The 19,234-nt window shown below is 43.0% G+C and overlaps 2 protein-coding genes across 5 annotated transcripts in view; one reads left to right on the forward strand and one right to left on the reverse strand.

Moving 5' to 3' along the window:
- GDPD1 (glycerophosphodiester phosphodiesterase domain containing 1) overlaps positions 1-19,234 on the forward strand; it is a 102,316-nt gene that overhangs the window by 57,827 nt on the left and 25,255 nt on the right. For all 3 annotated transcript variants that reach the window (XM_085879559.1, XM_085879558.1, XM_085879557.1), the window contains 3 exons: positions 7,748-7,793; positions 14,016-14,134; positions 14,228-14,317. In XM_085879559.1, the coding sequence (XP_085735685.1) occupies positions 7,748-7,793; positions 14,016-14,134; positions 14,228-14,317 (255 nt within the window). The remainder of the gene's footprint in view (positions 1-7,747; positions 7,794-14,015; positions 14,135-14,227; positions 14,318-19,234) is intronic.
- The window catches only part of LOC147028821 (uncharacterized), a 116,390-nt gene that overhangs the window by 27,837 nt on the left and 69,319 nt on the right, over positions 1-19,234 (reverse strand). The window contains exons 3-4 of one of the 2 annotated variants that reach the window (XM_085879563.1): positions 10,123-10,213; positions 9,514-9,925 (exon numbers count right to left, since the gene is read on the reverse strand). The exons of the other annotated variant lie outside the window; for it this stretch is intronic. Coding sequence (XP_085735689.1) covers positions 9,876-9,925; positions 10,123-10,213 — 141 coding nt within the window. The 3' untranslated portion in view covers positions 9,514-9,875. Of the gene's footprint in view, positions 1-9,513; positions 9,926-10,122; positions 10,214-19,234 lie in introns of those variants that run through there. 2 annotated transcript variants of the gene reach the window in all.

Genomic DNA, 19,234 nt, shown 5'->3' on the forward strand with positions numbered 1-19,234 from the left:
ATTTCCAGACCCATGGGGACGAACTCACATCTCATAACCATCCCTATCAGTTCCAGTCGATCCATTGAAATCTCCAAAGACTATAAGTGTATCTCACCTGGGGCACTGATCAACCACAGACACGAGCGTAGCATAGAATGCGTCCTTCACGGTGAGATCACTCGCCTCAGTCGGAGCATAAACAGAGACCAGGGAAATGACACCCAAGGAGTGATGAATCCTTAGTCTCATAATACGCTCGTTGATCGGTGTTACCTCAATTATCATTGGAGTCAGCTTATTGGACACAGCGACAGCAACTCCTTGGGAATGGTAACCATCAGAGCGACCAGACCAATAGTAGGTGAAAACACCCGCCATTATTTTGCCACAATCCGGTCTCCGAACCTCAGAGAGTGCTGCAATACCAATGTCCAAACGCTTGAGCTTAAATGATAACAGAGACAGGTGATCATCCTCTCTTAGGGAAAGGACATTCCAGGCACCCACCAGAAGGGACCGCCTCAGGTTATCCCAAGGAGACCACCGTCTGGTGGATGACACCTCAGCATCACTCCGACACACTCTCCCGCAATCTGACCTGGGAATGTTACCCCGTGGTTTCCCTCCAATTATCAAAGATTGGGGGTCCAGAAGGCTTTGCCCCAATCCCATCATCCGGTGAGCTGCCCTGTGAAGAGAAGCTGCAGGTTTTCAGATTTCTTTCCGTTTTGTGTTTTGCGTAATGAAGGGTTTTACCGTGGCCGGAGTGCAAATCCTGCCACCAATCTCCTAATGAGAAGTAACCCAACTGCAGGAGGACGTCCGCAGACACAGTTGGGCACTAGATATGGATGGCTCTTGGCTCGCAAGGAGCTCCTCCACACTTTGACAGGTTTTGTTTTTAGATCCTCGTGGAGGATCTCTAAGTCTTACTCACGTTGTTGTTCTTCATCTTCTTCTTGTGGACTTTTTTGTTTCACAGCCTACAGTTTTCATCGAAACTTCCTGAAACTTGGCATGTATATGTAAAAATACCCTGCACAGACAGTAACCATCTCCGATTTTGGAAATTCTTTCTCGAAAAAAAGTTGACTGTCATAATATTGCCGCTAATGGAAATCACCGATACCATTATCTCCGAAACTAGGCAAGCTGTTTGAATTTTGTTTGATGGAATCAAGCCGGGCATTAGCACAGATAATAATTTATCGCAAACCTGATACATCACAATGACGTCATATTCGTTTTTATGTCATCATTAAGAGGATGAGGATCTTAGCTCATTTGAACATGTTAATCCTGCTGGCTATCCATATCCAAACACCCTCCTCACCAGCAAACCTAGTGGTGGAGACGGTTTAGTCGCCGACAACCCGACCATGGAACAGGTTAGTACAGGTTTACATGATACCTGTAGCAAGTCAAAGATCTGATCTGGCCTGACCTGACACAGATCTGATCTTGCCTCACTTGCCTCCTGTAGTGCTGAAATATCGTCGGTAGTCGGTGCCCATTCCTCATTTTTGTCTTTGGCGAGCATATTTGCTATTTGTTGTGATTTTTACACTTGTTTTGCTGTTGTGTCAGCGAAAGAATTTCCTTTCGAGACTATATCTCTTTGTTTCGTATGCGCTCAGCATTTTACTACCTCGATTTGTTTTGATAAGTGAATAGCTTCTAACAGTTCCGCTATAAATTTACCGTTTTTGACTGGAGTACCCTGATGATGTTATGTATTCCCTTATTTTCCAAAGTGCTCCTCCATCGTGTGTCATCCCGTACGCATATTGGGAATCTGTGTATATGGTTACGCTCTTATCCTCTGCGAAGTTCCATGCTGCGATAAGCGCACATAGCTCTGCCTGTTGTGCGGAATAATGCCGGAGAAGCTTACCACTTTAGAAAACATCACTTTCAGTGCATACAACGTGTTAACCTAACAGTAACGACCCATCTGCTGCTCTTGTTGGTGAGCCGTCCACAAAGACTATCATTTTGGGGTTTTGTTGCGGGATGTCCTTTAAGTCTGTCCATGAAGTAGTGGTCTCTGTCATTACCTCCTCACAGTTATGTTCTTCCCCATCATCTGCAATTGGAATTAAAGACGCTGAGTTCAATGACTATATTCTTTGTCCAAATTAGCACTAGGTCATATGTCATTGCTCTTACTGCTGATAGGTGTTGTGTTTTTGCCTTTAGCAGTTCAGAATTTACACTGTGCGGAACCCATAGGACTAAAGGTGAGGTCATTATGATCTGATGAGTGACTTGGACCGCATACGAGGGAGCCGCTACTGCCCATAAACATGGTGAAAACCCTTGCATTACCGGATCTAGTTTCATGCTATAATGTGCCAATGGACGCATTTTATCATCGTACGGCTGTGTTAGTACTGCCTGTGCAAATCCATCTCTTTCATGGGTGTATATGTAAAACGTTTTGTTGTAATCAGGCAAGCTCAAGGCTGGCGTTGTCAACAGAGCTGTTTTGACCTTACCAAAGTTCTCTTCAGCCTGTTGTGTCCACTCTACTGGCTCCGGTGCTTTGTCCAGCATCATGTCGAACTGTGGTCTAACTAGCGCTGCATAATCAGGTATCCATTGTCTACAATATCCGTCCATCCCCAAGAAACATCTCATTTATTTCTTTTTAGGGGGTTATGGGACGTTCAAGATTGCTCGCACCCTTTTATCTGACAATCTTCTTGAGGTTCTACTGAGTACATGTCCGTGGTATATTACCTGGGTTTCGCATTGCTTTAACATCCTTCGACACTTTATGGCCTTTGTCAGCTCGTGCTCTTAAGAAGGTCAATGTATCCCTTTTACAATTATCTTCTGACATTGAGCAAATCAGTAAATAATCTGCATACTGTACCAATTAGACCCTTCGGTAAGCGCTATGTTATTGAAATCTTTATGGAGCACTCGCGAAAACAGTGTCGGGCTATCCGCAAACCCTTGACAGGCAGCACCATCCAAGTGTACTCCACCGCATCAAGTAAAGGCAAACAGGTTCTGTGACTCCTCATGGATTGGCACAGAAAAGAACGCGCTGCACAAATCAATCACCGAGTAGCACAACGTATTAGATGGAATTGATGACTATATTCACAGGGTTCAGTACCACAGGGTGAATTGACACTATACATTTGTTAATTGCTCTCAAGTCCTGCACAAACTGCCATGTCTGTTTCCCTGGTTTCTTTACAGGCAGAATAGACATATTTCACTCGCTGACAGTTTCTCTAATTACTCCCTGTTCGAGTAATGCTGAAATTACTGGGGCGATCCCTTTTCTAGCCTCCTCACAGATGGGATATTGCTTGATATGAGGTAGAGGCTTGGTTTTGTCCACCATAATTTGCACTGGCTCCAAATATTTTATTCTCCCATCTTCATTTGGGTGTGTCATCCACAATTCCTCAGGTTCCTGTGCCAATAGTTCCTCTTTCTCATCCCTTGATAACATTTCTCAAAATAGAAGCTTACTTATCTGCTCAAAGATGGCTACAGAGTCCACAAGAGGCTGTTCCCACATGTACCCTTCATCCCCTTCCATGTGATACAAATTTCGGCCCTGCACCTGATGTAAGTACTTTCTTGCTAATCCCTTTAATCGCGTAATCAGCCCAATTTCCTTCGCTCTGTGTCCTTTTTTGACTATCAATGTAATGTGCAGCATTACATTTCTCGGTTGGTGCATCAAGTTGCGCTGCTCATGTGTAGTTCTTACTTCCAATCCTATTCCTTCTTTTCCCATCCAGTGATCAGCAGTTTCTATGCTAAATTCCTTACCAATCGCATTTTGTACTCAATTTTCATCCTCTCCCAAAGTGTCATAGTATGCAGTGCAGTGTTGGGATTCTACCCATTTTGCCATATTTTTGTGGTGAGACTCCAACCAAAGAGCTAAATCGGGTATTGTTTTTAGCTCTGCCAGATTCTGTTCAGTTATCTCCCGAACATTTCCCTCCCATAATCGCCACCAATACGTTACAGGTTCAATTGATCGTGATAGCATCTCTAAGGTTTCTACTTCTTTGATCTCTGGAATATCTAAATACGCCCCATTTGGCGTACATCTCACCGTGCACCCCAAGTGACAAAGTAAATCCCATCTCAATAAATTTACAGGTGTATTTTCTGATAACAAGAAAGCATGGTGTGTCTCTAAAGGCCCATATTCAACAGTTAGGTTTTGCATTATTGGAATCCTTTCGGTTATGTTAGAAATTCCCACGATGTTCACATGCTGCTGTGATAATGGTGCGGTGGGAATAGCGCCCTTCCCAATTATTGAGCGAGTAGCTCTCGTGTCTTCCAGAAATTAAATATTTTTCCCATTTACCTTCAGATTTAAGGTCGGCTCGTCTGAAGGGGTCAGCAGTGGCAGAGCGGAGGTCAACTCGCTCTCACACTGTCAGCATTGCTTCTCTTGCTGTCTCGCTTGTCGGTTTTCTCCAGGCTGTCCCCTGGACCGTGGTTGGGGATTCCTTCTCTGCTGCTGGTTATATGGGCAATTCCTTTTCCAATGACCCGTTTCCCCCCAGTTATGACAAGCATTCGGGCTCGAAGGAGGCCCTCGCAGGGGCGCTCGATCATTATTTTTCACTCCCCTCCATTTCAGTTTTGTTTTCCAATCCGGCCCAATTGGGGGAGGGAATCTTGATACTTTGTCATCATCGGATTCTTCCGCTAGACTTTCATGTGGGCCTGTCTGGATCTCCCCCCTCCTTGGCCATGGCGGATAATCATTTATGTCCCACCGATCTTCCTCCTCTCGCCTCTCTTTTTGCAGCTTTCTTTTAAAATCTTCCACCATCAACATTTGCAAATTCTCTGTTTTAAAGGTTTCTTTCTTTGCTGCTGTTTTAAAGCAATGCTTTGCTGCGGCCAGCATCTGAGCTGGTGTTTCCCCCTCACACCCAATTTTGACAAAACTATTTCTGTTTAGACACCGGTGGCAGCAATACCTCTCCAAACAAATTAATCAGCAAGCCATCAGGTATTCCAACAATGCCCAACCCCGAGTGCTGAACAATAAGTTGTCGCAACCGATGCATAAACTCTTCCGGTCTTCGTTCTTCTTTTGTTTACAGTCGTGTATTTTTCCCCAGTTTACCTCAGGCGACTTATGGGAGGGAGGGGAGTTATCACCTGTAACATTTTTTGTCCCTCTTAAAGGGTGGCTTGCGCATCTTTTAAGCTCCCCTTCATGCTTGTGTTTTCTGATTGCTCTTCCGTTCTGAGGCTCTCCTCAGCCCATCGACCAAAAACTTTCCAATCCACCAGCTTCCTTGTAGTGCTCTCCCTCTCCCTCTCCCTCTCCCTCTCCCTCTCCCTCTCCCTCTCCCTCTCCATCTCCATCTCTCTCCATCTCTCTCCATCTCTCTCCATCTCTCTCCATCTCTCTCCATCTCTCTCCATCTCTCTCCATCTCTCTCTCTCTCTCTCTCTCTCTCTCTCTCTCTCTCTCTCTCTCTCTCTCTCTCTCTCTCTCTCTCTCTCTCTCTCTCTCTCTCTCTCTCTCTCTCTCTCTCTCTCTCTCTCTCTCTCTCTCTCTCTCTCCCTCTCTCTCTCTCTCTCCCTCTCCCTCTCCCTCTCCCTCTCCCTCTCCCTCTCCATCTCTCTCTCTCCATCTCCATCTCTCTCCATCTCTCTCTCTCCATCTCTCTCTCTCCATCTCTCTCTCTCCATCTCTCTCTCTCCATCTCTCTCTCTCTCCATCTCTCTCTCTCTCCATCTCTCTCTCTCTCCATCTCTCTCTCTCTCCATCTCTCTCTCTCTCCATCTCTCTCTCTCCATCTCTCTCTCTCTCTCTCTCTCCATCTCTCTCTCTCTCCATCTCTCCCTCTCTCCATCTCTCCATCTCTCCATCTCTCTCTCTCCATCTCTCTCTCTCTCTCCATCTCTCTCTCTCCATCTCTCTCTCTCCATCTCTCTCTCTCTCTCTCTCTCTCTCTCTCTCTCTCTCTCTACCAGTTATTTCCTTAACTTTTCATTTCTATTCTGGTGGAATGTACCTCCTTAAAGGAAATTTAATCGATGTTTTTGAGTCCACTCTGCCCACAACTTCACATCTTTTGAAGTACACGACCCATAGGTCTTATTCATATATTCGGCGTTTGACCTGATAGCGGGAGCATTGCCATCCTGTGGCTTTCAAAGAGAATTTGCCATTACCTTATTTGTAGTCGCTTCGAGTACTCATCAGTCCTCAGAAATCAAACATATTTTTGACTTTCTTTTGTTCACAGCGACTTCCTCATACCCCTTATGGCCCCCAGCTCTCACAGCTTTGGTGCACTACCCCACCCATATCACCAGCCCTGCGGTAATATTTGCACCTCTCCGCCAACCCATGACTAGGCAACTTGTATTACCTATGCAGTTCCCCCATCGTTTCCAGACTTGGCAGTTCTACAACCCTCTGCACAACAACTCCCACCACCCCCCTGTGACTAGGTGCTTTGATCCAATCCTGACAAGATGTTACCTGACTAAATGAACTATGTCCCTTACCTCTTATGGAATAGTGTCAGACCACCCAAACACCACTCCCAAATCCTTTTATTTCATACAATAAACAACCATATCACCTTACCTTTTAAATTTTAGTTTGGGCTTGCGCAACATCCACAAAGAGAAGCGGGGCAGGCTACCCGGCTACAGCAATTCACCCTCTGAAAAGAGATTTAAAAGGTCTCTCACCTTCGTCCTTAGTCCGCCTTGCCACCGAGTGCTTGCTGTACGCCAGGCAGAGGCCCCCCTTCTCTCCTCAATGGGCAATCCGATCCTCATCGCCAGATTCTGTCATGGAAATTTTGAACACCTTGAAACAGAAAAGGCTATATAATTCAGTTAAGGTTGTTTATTGAAAAATGAAATAAAGGCGACACACAAATGCGTGGGAAGAAAGCCGGTTGCGAATCCCAAGCAGTCTCTAACTCTACGTAAAGTTACATCGAGTATATATGTGATCTTAACAAGGCGTGGTTATATTCTATAAGCACAACTTCCAAGAAAACTGATCAATCACCGATAAACAAAGAGAGGCCTTGATAAAGTACAGATGGGTCTTGTTGGGTTTCAAATCATAAACACAGCATGAGAAATGGCTTCTTATCTGAGCCTCGCTCCAGATGGCTCAGACAAGGGAGTAGAGAGAATGTGACCCTTTGGTTAAGGCATACGTGAGCTGGCGGAGTATCGGTAAGGGTTACAAAAGGCTTTTAGTATCGCAAAGAATGTGCACACTGTGGATAAACCTCCCTACTAGCTTTTCCCAGTATATATTTATTAAATGATTTCTGACACACTAGCTTTACTAAGCCTAATTAGCATTCTATCCCAATATAAGTTCAATTAAAGTTTATTTTACCACACATTGAACCATTTCAACTGATGGAATTCTCAATACTTTGTGGCAAGCATGACTCATTGGAGTAATTACCTCTGCCACCGAAGGTGGATGGAGGTTATGTTTTTACCTCCTGTCTGTCTGTTTGTTTGTCTGTGAGCATATCTCAAAGACGAACAAAAATGATATGTCACAACACAAAAAGTTGTGGACAGATTCTGCCACAACTTAGTGGATGAGTTGGGTGGGTGTCAAGAACAGCCGATTAGATTTTGGAGGTCCGGATGCAGATCCAGCCTATGAATGGGATACAAACATATATTGTTCAGCCTGGTGGAGATATGTGCTTTACCAAGTGCTGTTCTAATTTTTAATGATTTTCAATTTATCTTTGCATTGCAGGATTTACCACAATTAAAAAAAACGATTCCTGTCACGTTTTACAAAGGTAAGGTGTTGAAACTCTTCTGCATTGCTTGTTCTTTTTGCACAAATTTCATTTTAATTTTTTTGATTGTCTGGTGTCTGAAACAAAATAATTCTGGTCTTGTGGTAGCTGGGGAAGGGGAGGACGTTCAAATTGTTTCATCATTTGGTCAATACAATACTAGTTTCATGCTGATAGCTCTTAGGAATTCCTGTAAAAGTTTGGGTACAGTAGTGAATGATTTACAAGAATAGTTTGTTATTTATTTCAAAAATACCTGGCAGGGGTCTCTTTAAATATGGTGCTATCCCAAAAAACCTTCTCTTGAGAAAGATGCCATGAGATTATTAAATGCAAGTCCTTTGAGATGGGCCAGCCAGCTTATAATTGCTTCTGAAGGACAGTGTTCTATGTTCCAGCAATATATGCTGGAATAACACCAAATTAAGAATAGTTTTCGTTGGACCTCACCCTGTTATGGATGAAAGCTAGAACTCGGCAGCATGGAAGAAGGCAACAAACTGACCTATCCTGCCATTCACAAATGTCTGTGATTTTGGGTTTACTTAAAACAAAACTCATTTTAAATGAGTCTTTAAAATTATATATCATTGTCTGAAGAAAGGAACCTAATTGGAAAATATTTTTTAATAGTGGTCAATAACTCATGGAAGCTTATAAATAAATGATCTCTGGACAAGTATGTTTGTGTCCTTTCCTCTGAATTACAAGGAAAAACTAGAAGGGCACTCGGTAGAGAGCATACCTCCACTACATAATGCCTGATCGATGAGAATATATCGGGCCCAACACATTTTTGAAATATCATGGTATGCAGTACTATATCGTTTTGGCCCGATCTCTCAATGGTGAAGAATCACTTTTAAAATTTTCGTAGTCGGATCGGGATCCGGATCCAGATCTTCACCAAAAGTGAATCAATTCTTCCGTGTCACACACCCAACCTGCCCACCAAATTTAATCTGGATCCGTCAACAACTTTTTGAGATATCCTGCACACAATCAAACAGACAGAGAAGGGTGAAAACCTAACCTCCTTCACCTTCGGTGGTGGAGGTATTTAGCCAAAAACAGAAGAAGAGAAAACCAACACACCATCTGGCATTTCAACCTGAGACTTCATCCTCAGGAGCTTTGTGATGAGGTAGGAATGCCAAACATGCCCAAATGGATATGCCCCTGGAACCATTTGTATTTATTTACTAGAGGCAAACAGCTCTGGTCAATAAGTCAGAGTTACTGTCCACAGCTGTGATGATGGGTGAGAAATTTGATTCGTAATGAAATTATAAACAGACCATAAGTTTCCATGAAAAAATGATTTTTAACAACACAAGCTCCAAATTGGGCATGATTTTTTTTGAAATCCACTTGGGAAACAAAGCTAAGGTTACAATCTATCAGAACATTTAATTTCCCCTGATGTTGGAATGCTGGTTGCACAAGAGAATATGCCAGCTTTTTTCACAATGTCTCAAGCTTTGAGAGCTTGTGCATGTTGCCATGTGTTCTTTGCTTGTGACTGTCCACATGTTAAACCCAGATGTAACCACACCTTAAAGAAGGAAATCACACCTTGAATCACTAGTCTCTACCGTTTGTGGACACAGATATAAAACAGTTAAGAGGCTAATTAATTACTCGGAAAATAGGACTCATGCCACAATGTCAGTTATGTAAAAAACATATCTTTATTTAACACTTAGTACAGCTCTCTCATTCTATGCTCTCCGCCATTAAAAAAAATGAAGATGTGGTTGTTGGTGTTGCGATTTATTTATGTGATATCATGGGACAGATGTGGTGCAAACCTCTAACACAGATAAATGCTGAATATTTACATGTCCATTTCATTGTGACCTAATCACACAATGCTGCGTTGTCGCATATGTTTTCACATAAGGATCTAATATTGAGATAATCTCAATACCAGGTATGTCCACCTCCAGCAGCAATCACTGCATTGCACCGTCATCACATTGACTGAATGAACACTTAAATCTGAGCCTGAGGAATGACATTCCATACCCGAATCAGCTCCTGTTCCAGCTCATCGAGGGTCTGTGGCCATCTTGACAAGGTTCAAACATGATGATCAATGATATCCAAGACATGTTCAATTGGATTAAAATCTGGTGAAACGGCAGGCCAGGGTGTCATGACATTAACCTTGGCATTGACAAGAACATCCTTTGTTTGGCCCTGTGAGCAGGAGCATTATCTTGCATAAAGATGACTCCTGGACCAGGTTGTTAAAGGGTATAAGCAACACATGTTTCTGTAAGATCTCATTAATGCATTGTTGTGTCCAGGGGGGTTTAACCCCTACCTGGACGGATGGCAGAGCTTCTCCTTTGAAGGCTTGAAGCACAGGAGCGCTGCACCAGGACAGCAAAAGGGGAGTTTATACTCGAACCCCACTACAAATACACAGATACAACTTCTTAAAAGGAATACATTTAATGAAAATAAACAAATATTTACAAAGGACAATGATTCAAAAGGGTAATGATAATAATAATAATAATAAACTAATAAATCCTAAAGTCGAGGCTCCTCTTCACACAGACTCAAATACAGACAAAGGGGAAAACAAAATAAAAAGACAACCTCTCCTTTCGAGTATTCTTGAACTTCGCTTAGCCCAGAGCTGGTCTTTGTGGAACTTGGAATCAAGGCGCTCATATTCGCACATGCTGACGCAAGCAACATGGCGCTTCTCTCGTAGCGGGACAAACGCACGCCAGGTGATCCGCGAGTGACACTCCATACCAAGGCTCAGAGCCCCAGTGTAACGGCTTCGTGCGCTGATCGTCCTCATCGACCCCACCAAGAGCCAAAGTCCAGCGTCTTGCTTCACCATACGAGCCAAATCGCCTCAATACTAATTCAAGGATCGTGCCATCCTCCTTGTCACGTGTGCTCACTCTCTGCTCTCGCCTCTCCAAACAATGTTCCTCGTGCCTCCACTCTGATCATGGCTCTCCAAAAATGTGCAAGCACTGAACTCCTGCCTCTGACTCTCTTCCGAAATCAACTCTGCCTCATGCGTTCCTCAACTGACCTCGTGCGTGCGCTCTGCCGATCTCTCGTCCTATTCAGTATGATCCTCCATTTTCCTCTTTAGGCATCACTCCTCACAAACCTCTGCATCCGAGGCGTGGCCTGCTCACATGAAACCCGGGAAGGTGGGGCTTCTGCCTGCTCGGCTAGCTTCTGACGTCATGCCCATCAATCATTCCTCAGGAGCGTGACTTCCCTGTTGTCACCCTTTGAAGGCAGGGCTTTCTGCCTGCTTGGCACATTTGCTTGTTTTCGGGATGTGTTCCCCACCTTTATTGCCAATCTTGAAATATAAAAACATAGGGAAAATCAAAGAGGGGTGATTACATACTGAGGAAGCTTATTCTTAAACCCCAGCTAATTAACATGATACTACCATCTTATGTGGTGACACGTAACACTTAAGCTTACAGGTTCCCTACTTAGTTACATCGAGATGCCTCCTACACATCCACAGACCAAGCAAATGTACACAATTGCTATATCCTTATTAGATTTCTCCATCTATCCCCACAACCATGACAGTATTGATCTGCTATCAGATTGCAATGCATACAGATCAAGTTGGTGCGAAAGATTTCAGCAATACCACCCCACATCATTACACTTCCACGTCCAAAACTTGCGGCTTCCGAGACACAGACCGGGGCATATAGCTCATTGCAGCTTCTGCAGACCCATGCATTACCATCATGCATTTCAAGGAGAAACATGGATTCATCACAGAAAACAACACTGCTTCATTCCCCACATGTCCACCACCAGGCATGCTGACTTGACCACTGCAAGCAAGCTTGGATGTGGCACGGTGTAAGTCTTGGCCATTGGACAGTACGACGAGCATGGATCTCTGCATCACGGAGATGCCTCAATATGGTGTTGACACTTACCCTTTGAGGTCCAGAGAGTGTATTTGCTGTGCTCTTGGCAGTTTGAAACCCATTGTGTGGATGATTCATGTGAATGTATTGGTCCTGAGCAGGAGTCATTTTCCTGGAATGTCCACTTCTTGGCTTATATTATTGATCCAATGGCTTTATAAAGTCTTCTGAGGCCATAAACAGTTCATCTCCGCTCCTTGAAACACGGCTAATGAAAGAGCTACGTGCAATGATTGAAAGCGTCCAATTATTTTATTGAATGAAGGCGTCCAATTGGAAATAAAGCTCGATTTGACAGACGTTGCATTGTCATGGATTGTTAATTAATGCAAGCAGTATTTTTTGGATGATTCAGATGCTAGTCTTGGAAAGATTTTCAAATTTGTTCAAAATGTCTCGTTTCACTTCTAAAAATATTCGGGTGCACAAGTTGCTTGTCTTAATTCTTTTTTGTCTGCTTTAATGGCCAAAAATATTCCCACATTCTTGTGGGGTTGGCTTGGTGAAGCTTGACCCAAGTATTGGGTTCTTTAATGTCCACCAACTAATGCTATCAGATGGAATCCTAGTTTAACGTCCATCCGAGGGACGACACACACATTGATGAATCACGCTGCCTGTTTAACACCGTGATGACAGTTTATAGCTGGAATGAGATTACAATCCAGGTTAGACTTCTTCGAGTTGAATGTGCGTACATCTCCGCCATCCTGCTAGCCCTACATGCTGAATGATTATTCTATGAAGCAATTATGTTACGTTGCACTTGCATTCAGGTGTTCTGCACACCTCTCATGTGAAAAAAAAACATTTTAAATGAATGCTGGAACAGTCCTTCAACAATTACATTATCAGTTCTACATGTTTGTTTGTTTGTTTTTCTGGTGGAAAACATACACATGACCTAATCATCACATGGCTACAATGCACAGCCTTATCTGGGCATGCCTATATCCTAAATCTAACCTTTTTAGCATGGAAGAAAAGACATCTGAGACATTTGGATTCCGAATCAATTCTTTTAAAAACCACAACGATAAAACCTCTCAAAACTCCTGCCGGAAAACTCCGTTAAACCAAAGATAAGGCATATTCATAAGGCTAAGGATAGAAAAGATCATGGTTTTGGATTGGGGACGATCTGAGATGGTGGTGAACAGCTATTTTAAAGACCTGGAGGGAAGAATGACATTGAAGAGGATGTGGAATTTGGTTCCACAGGTGGGAAAAAGAGGAACAAATGAGTGGAGGTGAGCAATGATCCTGGATTTAGGTAGTTTCATCACAACGGGGTTGATGGTGGACCATGTGAGCCCTGCAGAAACCTGGGGGAGACAAAGCACAGAAAGAACAGAGGGTGCAAGACCAGAAAGGAAGCGTTAGAAGACAGAGAGACCACCGACCTGTCTTTGATGGTGAAGTGATAACCCATAGACTCAGCTTAATCACAGGAGATTCCAATAATCTTAAAGGCCTTGGTTTCCATGGCATCGAGCTGAACAAGATGTGAGGCAGGGGAGCCAGCCCAGGGAGAAGAGCAGTGCTCTATCAAGATGTGAACATGTCTACCTTATTTAACATGTCCAACTGCTGTACTGCAAAACTGGAGGTTCTTGGAAGTGGTAGGAAGGTGATTTGTATTCTACTGTGTTCAATCAGACAATTCAATTTTATGTTTGCAATGATTTTCAACTTTGTTTTAATGCCCGACAGATAAAGTAAAAAAAAATATTTCAGTCCTCTCCGTGCATGTGCAATTGGAATGATTTCATAGTCAAAGTACTGCTCACTGGCAGGTTTGTTTTCTGATTCATGTTCCGAGTTGTGTTCAAAATATAACATTCAACTGAAATTTAGTTGTTCTTCAACCATAAACTGACGTATATGGACAGACGGACAAACAGACAGAAAGAAGTGAACCTATTGCTTAACCCTGCATTTTTCTTCATGTATGTGGGATAGCAATTCTGTTTGGTGTTCCCATTTGAGCACTTGGTCCATGAGGTTCGGATTCCACATTCAATCCCATATGTTGTGTTTCTTTGTCCATTGTCTGCTGAGGTCCTTGTAACTTTTGTAAAGTACACTAATGCCTTCTAATCTCTTTGTCCTCTATGTTTAATTAAGTAAAAGCTCCTTCATGAGTGTGAGATCACTCATGCTTCTTTGGTGTGAGTACTTACCCAAACAAGAAAGAGCACTCTCACCTTCAATCACAGGTTGAGCAATGCTACATTTATGTTTGCATCTATTATATCCTTCTTATTTCGAACTGCAGGAAAGGAAACTACAGGGAAAGATCGGCATATCACTTTACTACGAAAAGTGTTTGAAAGATTTCCAGATGTGCTTATGAACATTGATATCAAAGAGAATAATGAGGTTCTCATTAACAAGGTAACACCTTCACCAACAGCACACCAAATGGTATATCTAGTCTGTTTTTTGAGCCTGGCATTGATATTGACCATATTGTTTTCATTCTGACAGGTGATTGACATGATTGAGGAGTTTGAACGAGAGAAGATAACAATCCTTGCCAGTTCAAACGACAATGTCGTGAAGAGGTGTTGCCAAAAGGTGAGCTGACTTACATGATCGATACTCTTGAAATTTACGGAAGGTCGTGGTGCACTGTATTTGTTGAGGAGTAAGTGAATCGAACAATTGGTGGGGGAATGCAATGAATAAAAAAAAATAAAGTACTGAATTTATCGTTTAAATTTAAATATTGATGAAGAATATTTTTTACTGAAATTCAGCAACAACCGATATATAATAGACGATCAACAAACAAATGACATGGTCATATCTAACCTTGGTATGGTTTTACCAATGAGAATGAGTCCAAGGCAGTTCCAGCTTTCAGGCTGACAGTCTTCCAAATAAATTAATAAAGGTGTGTGTGTGTGTGTGTGTGTGTGTGTGTGTGTGTGTGTGTGTGTGTGTGTGTGTGTGTGTGTGTGTGTAACAGGATGATGCAGAAGTGTCACATTTATATTATTTGAGCTCCCCAACCTGGGTTCCATGATTGGTCTAACGATATTGGCCTGACATGCTTCACAGGCAGGGTGTTGTATCACAAAGTGTGCCATCCTTTGGAAGGAAGTTAAGACTGGGACCCATCCTCCCCTCACTGATCTTTCTCCGCACCCACTGCTTCCTGTCTTCCCTCTCACCGCATCCTCTCCCATATTCCCTCTCACCCTGCTTACTCCCAGCCTCCCCCTCACCCTCCATCAGCTTCTTCCTCACCTCATCCTCTCTCAGCTTCCCCCTCACCCTGCCCCTTCTCAACCTCCACTTTGCCCCACCCTACATCCCCCACTCCCCTCTTTAGGTTCCTCACCCCTCTCCATGTTTATATGCACTAACTAGAGGGGTAGCACTCGGTGGAGTGCAAAACCTCTGCCGCCAATACTGCTAGGTCACTTAAGTGAACCTGATATCCTATTCATTGTAGGTTAAAACGGATCACTCTACTGAACCACGATTAAATAAACTAAACTAGATTGACGCGCATGTAGAAATGGCAAAAAAATAAAATCGAAATTTTTTTGAAAAAAAAGTTGCAAAATTTTTTTTCTCTAACAAATTTTTTTTGGGGGTTGGAAATCACTTAAAACATGTAGAAATGCAAAAAAAAAAAATTCAAATATTTTTCAAATAAAATCGAAATTTTTTTGAAAAAAAGTTTTTTTTTTGGATCAAGTCCAAAAATTTAATGGCATGATCCTTGGACCATACCTAATCCCCCCACCAAGTTTCGTCGAAATCCGTCGAGGAGTTTTTCCGTAATACTGTTCACAAACAAACAAACAAACAGACAGGGGTGAAAACAGTAACCTCCGTCCATCTTTGATGGCGGAGGTTAACAAGAGGGGGAGCACTCGGGAGAGTGCAAAACCTCCGCCGCCAATACTGCTGGGTCACTCAAGTGAAGCTTATATCTTATTCATTAAATATGATGTCAACAGTGCTGACAGAGTTATAGTTCTTTTCTCCAACATTTTTGTGGGGGCGGGGGGGGGGGGGTGGAAATCACTTAAAACATGTAGAAATGCAAAAAAATGAAAGCGAAATTTTGTTGAAAAAAAACTTGCAAAAAAATTTTTTTCTCTAAGAATTTTTTTTTGGGGGGGGGGTTGGAAATCACTTAAAACATGTAGAAATGCAAAAAAATATTTTTTCTCTAAATTTTGGGGGGTTGGAAATCACTTAAAACATGTAGGAAAACAAAAAAAAAATTTTTTTCTCTAATTTTTTGGGGGGTAACAATTTGTTGGGGGTTGGAAATCACTTAAAACATGTAGAAATGCAAAAAAATTTCCTTTTTTTTGGGGGGGGGGTAACAATTTTTTGGGGGGGGAGGTTGGAAATCACTTAAAACATGTAGAAATGCAAAAAAAAATTGTTTTCTCTAGCAATTATTTGGGAGGGGGTTGGAAATCACTTAAAAAATGTAGAAATGCAAAAAAAAAAAATTTTCTCTAACAATTTTTTTTGGGGGGGGGGACCAAGTCCAAAATTTAATGCCATGATCCTTGGACCATACCTAACCCCCCCACCAAGTTTCGTCGAAATCTGTCGAGGAGTTTTTTAGTAATACTGTTCAAAAAACAAACAAATAAACAGGAAGGGGTGAAAACAGTAACCTCCATCCATCTTCGAAGATGGCGGAGGTTAATAACAGTGCCAACAGTGACTCCTCGCCTGGCCCTAACTGTGTGGACCTCTAATATCGGAGGCCTAAACTCCAATCACACAGATCTTCCACATATGCTGATAAACCAGACATTATTTGCTTAACAAAATCCTTCCTCTCACAGGATCTCCCTGATTAGCTCTGGTCTCTGCCTCGTTATTATCTCCTCCAGTTTGACAGACCTGAACTCCCTCCCAATGGCAAAGTTGCAGTTTACATGAAAAAAAATCCATTTCTCACTGTCTGTGTAAGTCTGTTCTTACCCCTCCAAACTGCTAAGAGTCCCTTTCGCTGTGCCTGACATTCCGCTCCTACCTCTTGCTTCTGTGCTTCTTGTCTCTGTACTGTATGATCCACTGAAGAAAGATGACTCCACTTACCTCTCTCTCTTTCTGAAAACATGGACCAACTTTTAACCATCCATCACAACTCTCTCATATGTTGTGATTTCAATTATCACCATGCAAATTGGCTGGGTGTTTGTACCTCTTTCACCAGCCATGGCAAAGGACTGATGTGACTCCGTGGCTCTGACCCAACTTGCGATCTTTCTGACCCAGATTTCTGCCAATAGAAAACCCTCCTTTCTGGACTTGATAATGACCAACTTTCCTGCTAATGTCTCCTATTTTTCCACTATTCCCATTGGTTCATCTGGTCACGTGCTTGTGAGCGTCAACATCCCTCTGACCACTGTCAGAGAGCCGCCTCAGTGCCGGCGAGTATGATAGTTCATTCAGTCAGACTGGCAGGCACCGTAAGCCACCATCTAACTTCAGTACTGTTCTATCTCCACCATCCCTGATATTAATGCTGCCTGAGAATTCTTCCACACACGCCTGCTCTCTCTTATGCACAGATTCATCCAATCTCATCTACCGATATCATACCCATCCTCTTACCCAAAGTACAACAAATCCAACAGTGAGACAATTACCATAAAACAACTTGACTTCTCTTCCTGGAAGGCAAATCCAACCAAAGGCAACCTCAGATCATTCCGAAAAACCCACAAGTGTGTGTCCACCCTGAAGAGAGCCAGAAAGCAACATCTTGCCAACCTCAAAGCTGAACTTTCAAACCTGTCTCCTACTTCAAATACCTGATAGCACCTTGTGCAGTCCATTAATGGAGTATGCTCCTCCTCCATCCCTTCCCTCACTTCAAATAGCCAACTCCACTTGTGAGAAGGCCAAACACCTCAATTATATGTTTGCTTCCAAAGCTTGTATCCCCAATCCAACCTGTAGCCACTCGACTTGGTCACACTCAACTGCTCCAAGACTCTGTGTCATTCTCACCTAAGAAGGTGAAGTTTTTGGCAACCCTCATCTCTGATTCTGCAATTGACCGAGTCTGCATTAGCTCATGTGTCTTAAACACCTGCTTTGCCGCTCTTACAAATCCTCTTTCTGTTCTGTTTCCACTATAATTTACCTGAGGTCATCTTCCATATGCTTGGAAGTCAGCCAATGTCACTGCATTGCATACACATGTTGCAAAAACAGATACGCTCAACCACATACCTATGAGCTTAATTCCAATCGTCAGCAAGGTCATGGAATTCCTCAATCGCAGTTGACATAGAATCCTTTGTTTTCTCCAATGGCCCAAACTCAGACCGGATCACTCTATCCTGGGCATGCTGCTACTCCTCTCCCAACAATGCATGGAGGCTCTCAATGTCAGACTTGTGATCATAGCCATCCTTCTGGACAGTTTAGCACTCCACCTTGCTCTCCAAACTCTCTGCTTATTGCATCCAAGGCCACCTCCACTTTATGACTACCGACCTCCTTCACTCTTGTAGTCAACTCGTGACTCTCGATGGGATTGTGTCATTTTTCTCTACCTGTCAAGGCTGGAGTTCCCCAAAACAGTGCTTTGGCCCCAGTCCTGTTTTCTAATCTTCATCAATAATCTTTGTTACTGCATGGAAAATCTTTATCTCTTTGCTGATGACTCCACCCTCTGCCATAGCATCTCTTATCCCTTAGATAGGTGGGCATCATCTTCCCTCACTGCAGATCTTGATAAAATCACAAACCGGTCAAACACTCACAGTAGAATATGTCTTTAAATTCTGACAAATCTCACACTCTCATTGTCTCTCTGAAAGGACCATCTTGCAAACCCTCTCATCTATTTCCTCAACAAACATCTTGAAGATATCCAGTCACTCAAGCTTTAGGCCTCACCATCAGCCACAATCTTTCTTGGGCAAACCTCATATCTAAGTTAACCTCCAACACCAGCTAATGACTGGGCATCTGACATTGTGCAAAGCTTTCCTTCGCACATCTGAACTTTTGTGTACTTAAAAGGCCTTCATCCCAACTTGATGGAGCTATCCCCATTGGACTGGCACCCCTTCCTCACACTTTGCTCAGCTTGACAATGTGGAAAACAAAGGCCTTCAAAATATAATATATATTGCGAGCCATGGTGTTAGTCAGTGCATTCATCTGTCTCCCGTTTATGGCAGATGCTTCCTGCGCTGCGTTTGAAACGTTGCTGATTAGATATATTGCATTTGTATTTCATGTTTCTTGATACAATATCCATCCATTGGGACCATACTCTGTGCAGAGCGTTGGTGCTGCTGAAGCAGTCTCCTTGGCTATTGGACACAATCCTGGACAGGTCGCCACTCCGACACAGTATACCAGCATGCTGGCACTCATTTTGCCGACCTCAGAAGGATGACAGGCAGAGTCAACCCCACCTGGTATTAGTTCAACAGCTGAATGTGATTTGAACTCAGGATCCTAGGATCCCAAGCCCACCACCCT

Source organism: Eptatretus burgeri, chromosome 4, assembly GCF_056783735.1.
Source record: "Eptatretus burgeri isolate ZD-2024b chromosome 4, Ebu_testis_v1, whole genome shotgun sequence".
Taxonomy (NCBI): Eukaryota; Metazoa; Chordata; class Myxini; order Myxiniformes; family Myxinidae; genus Eptatretus; species Eptatretus burgeri.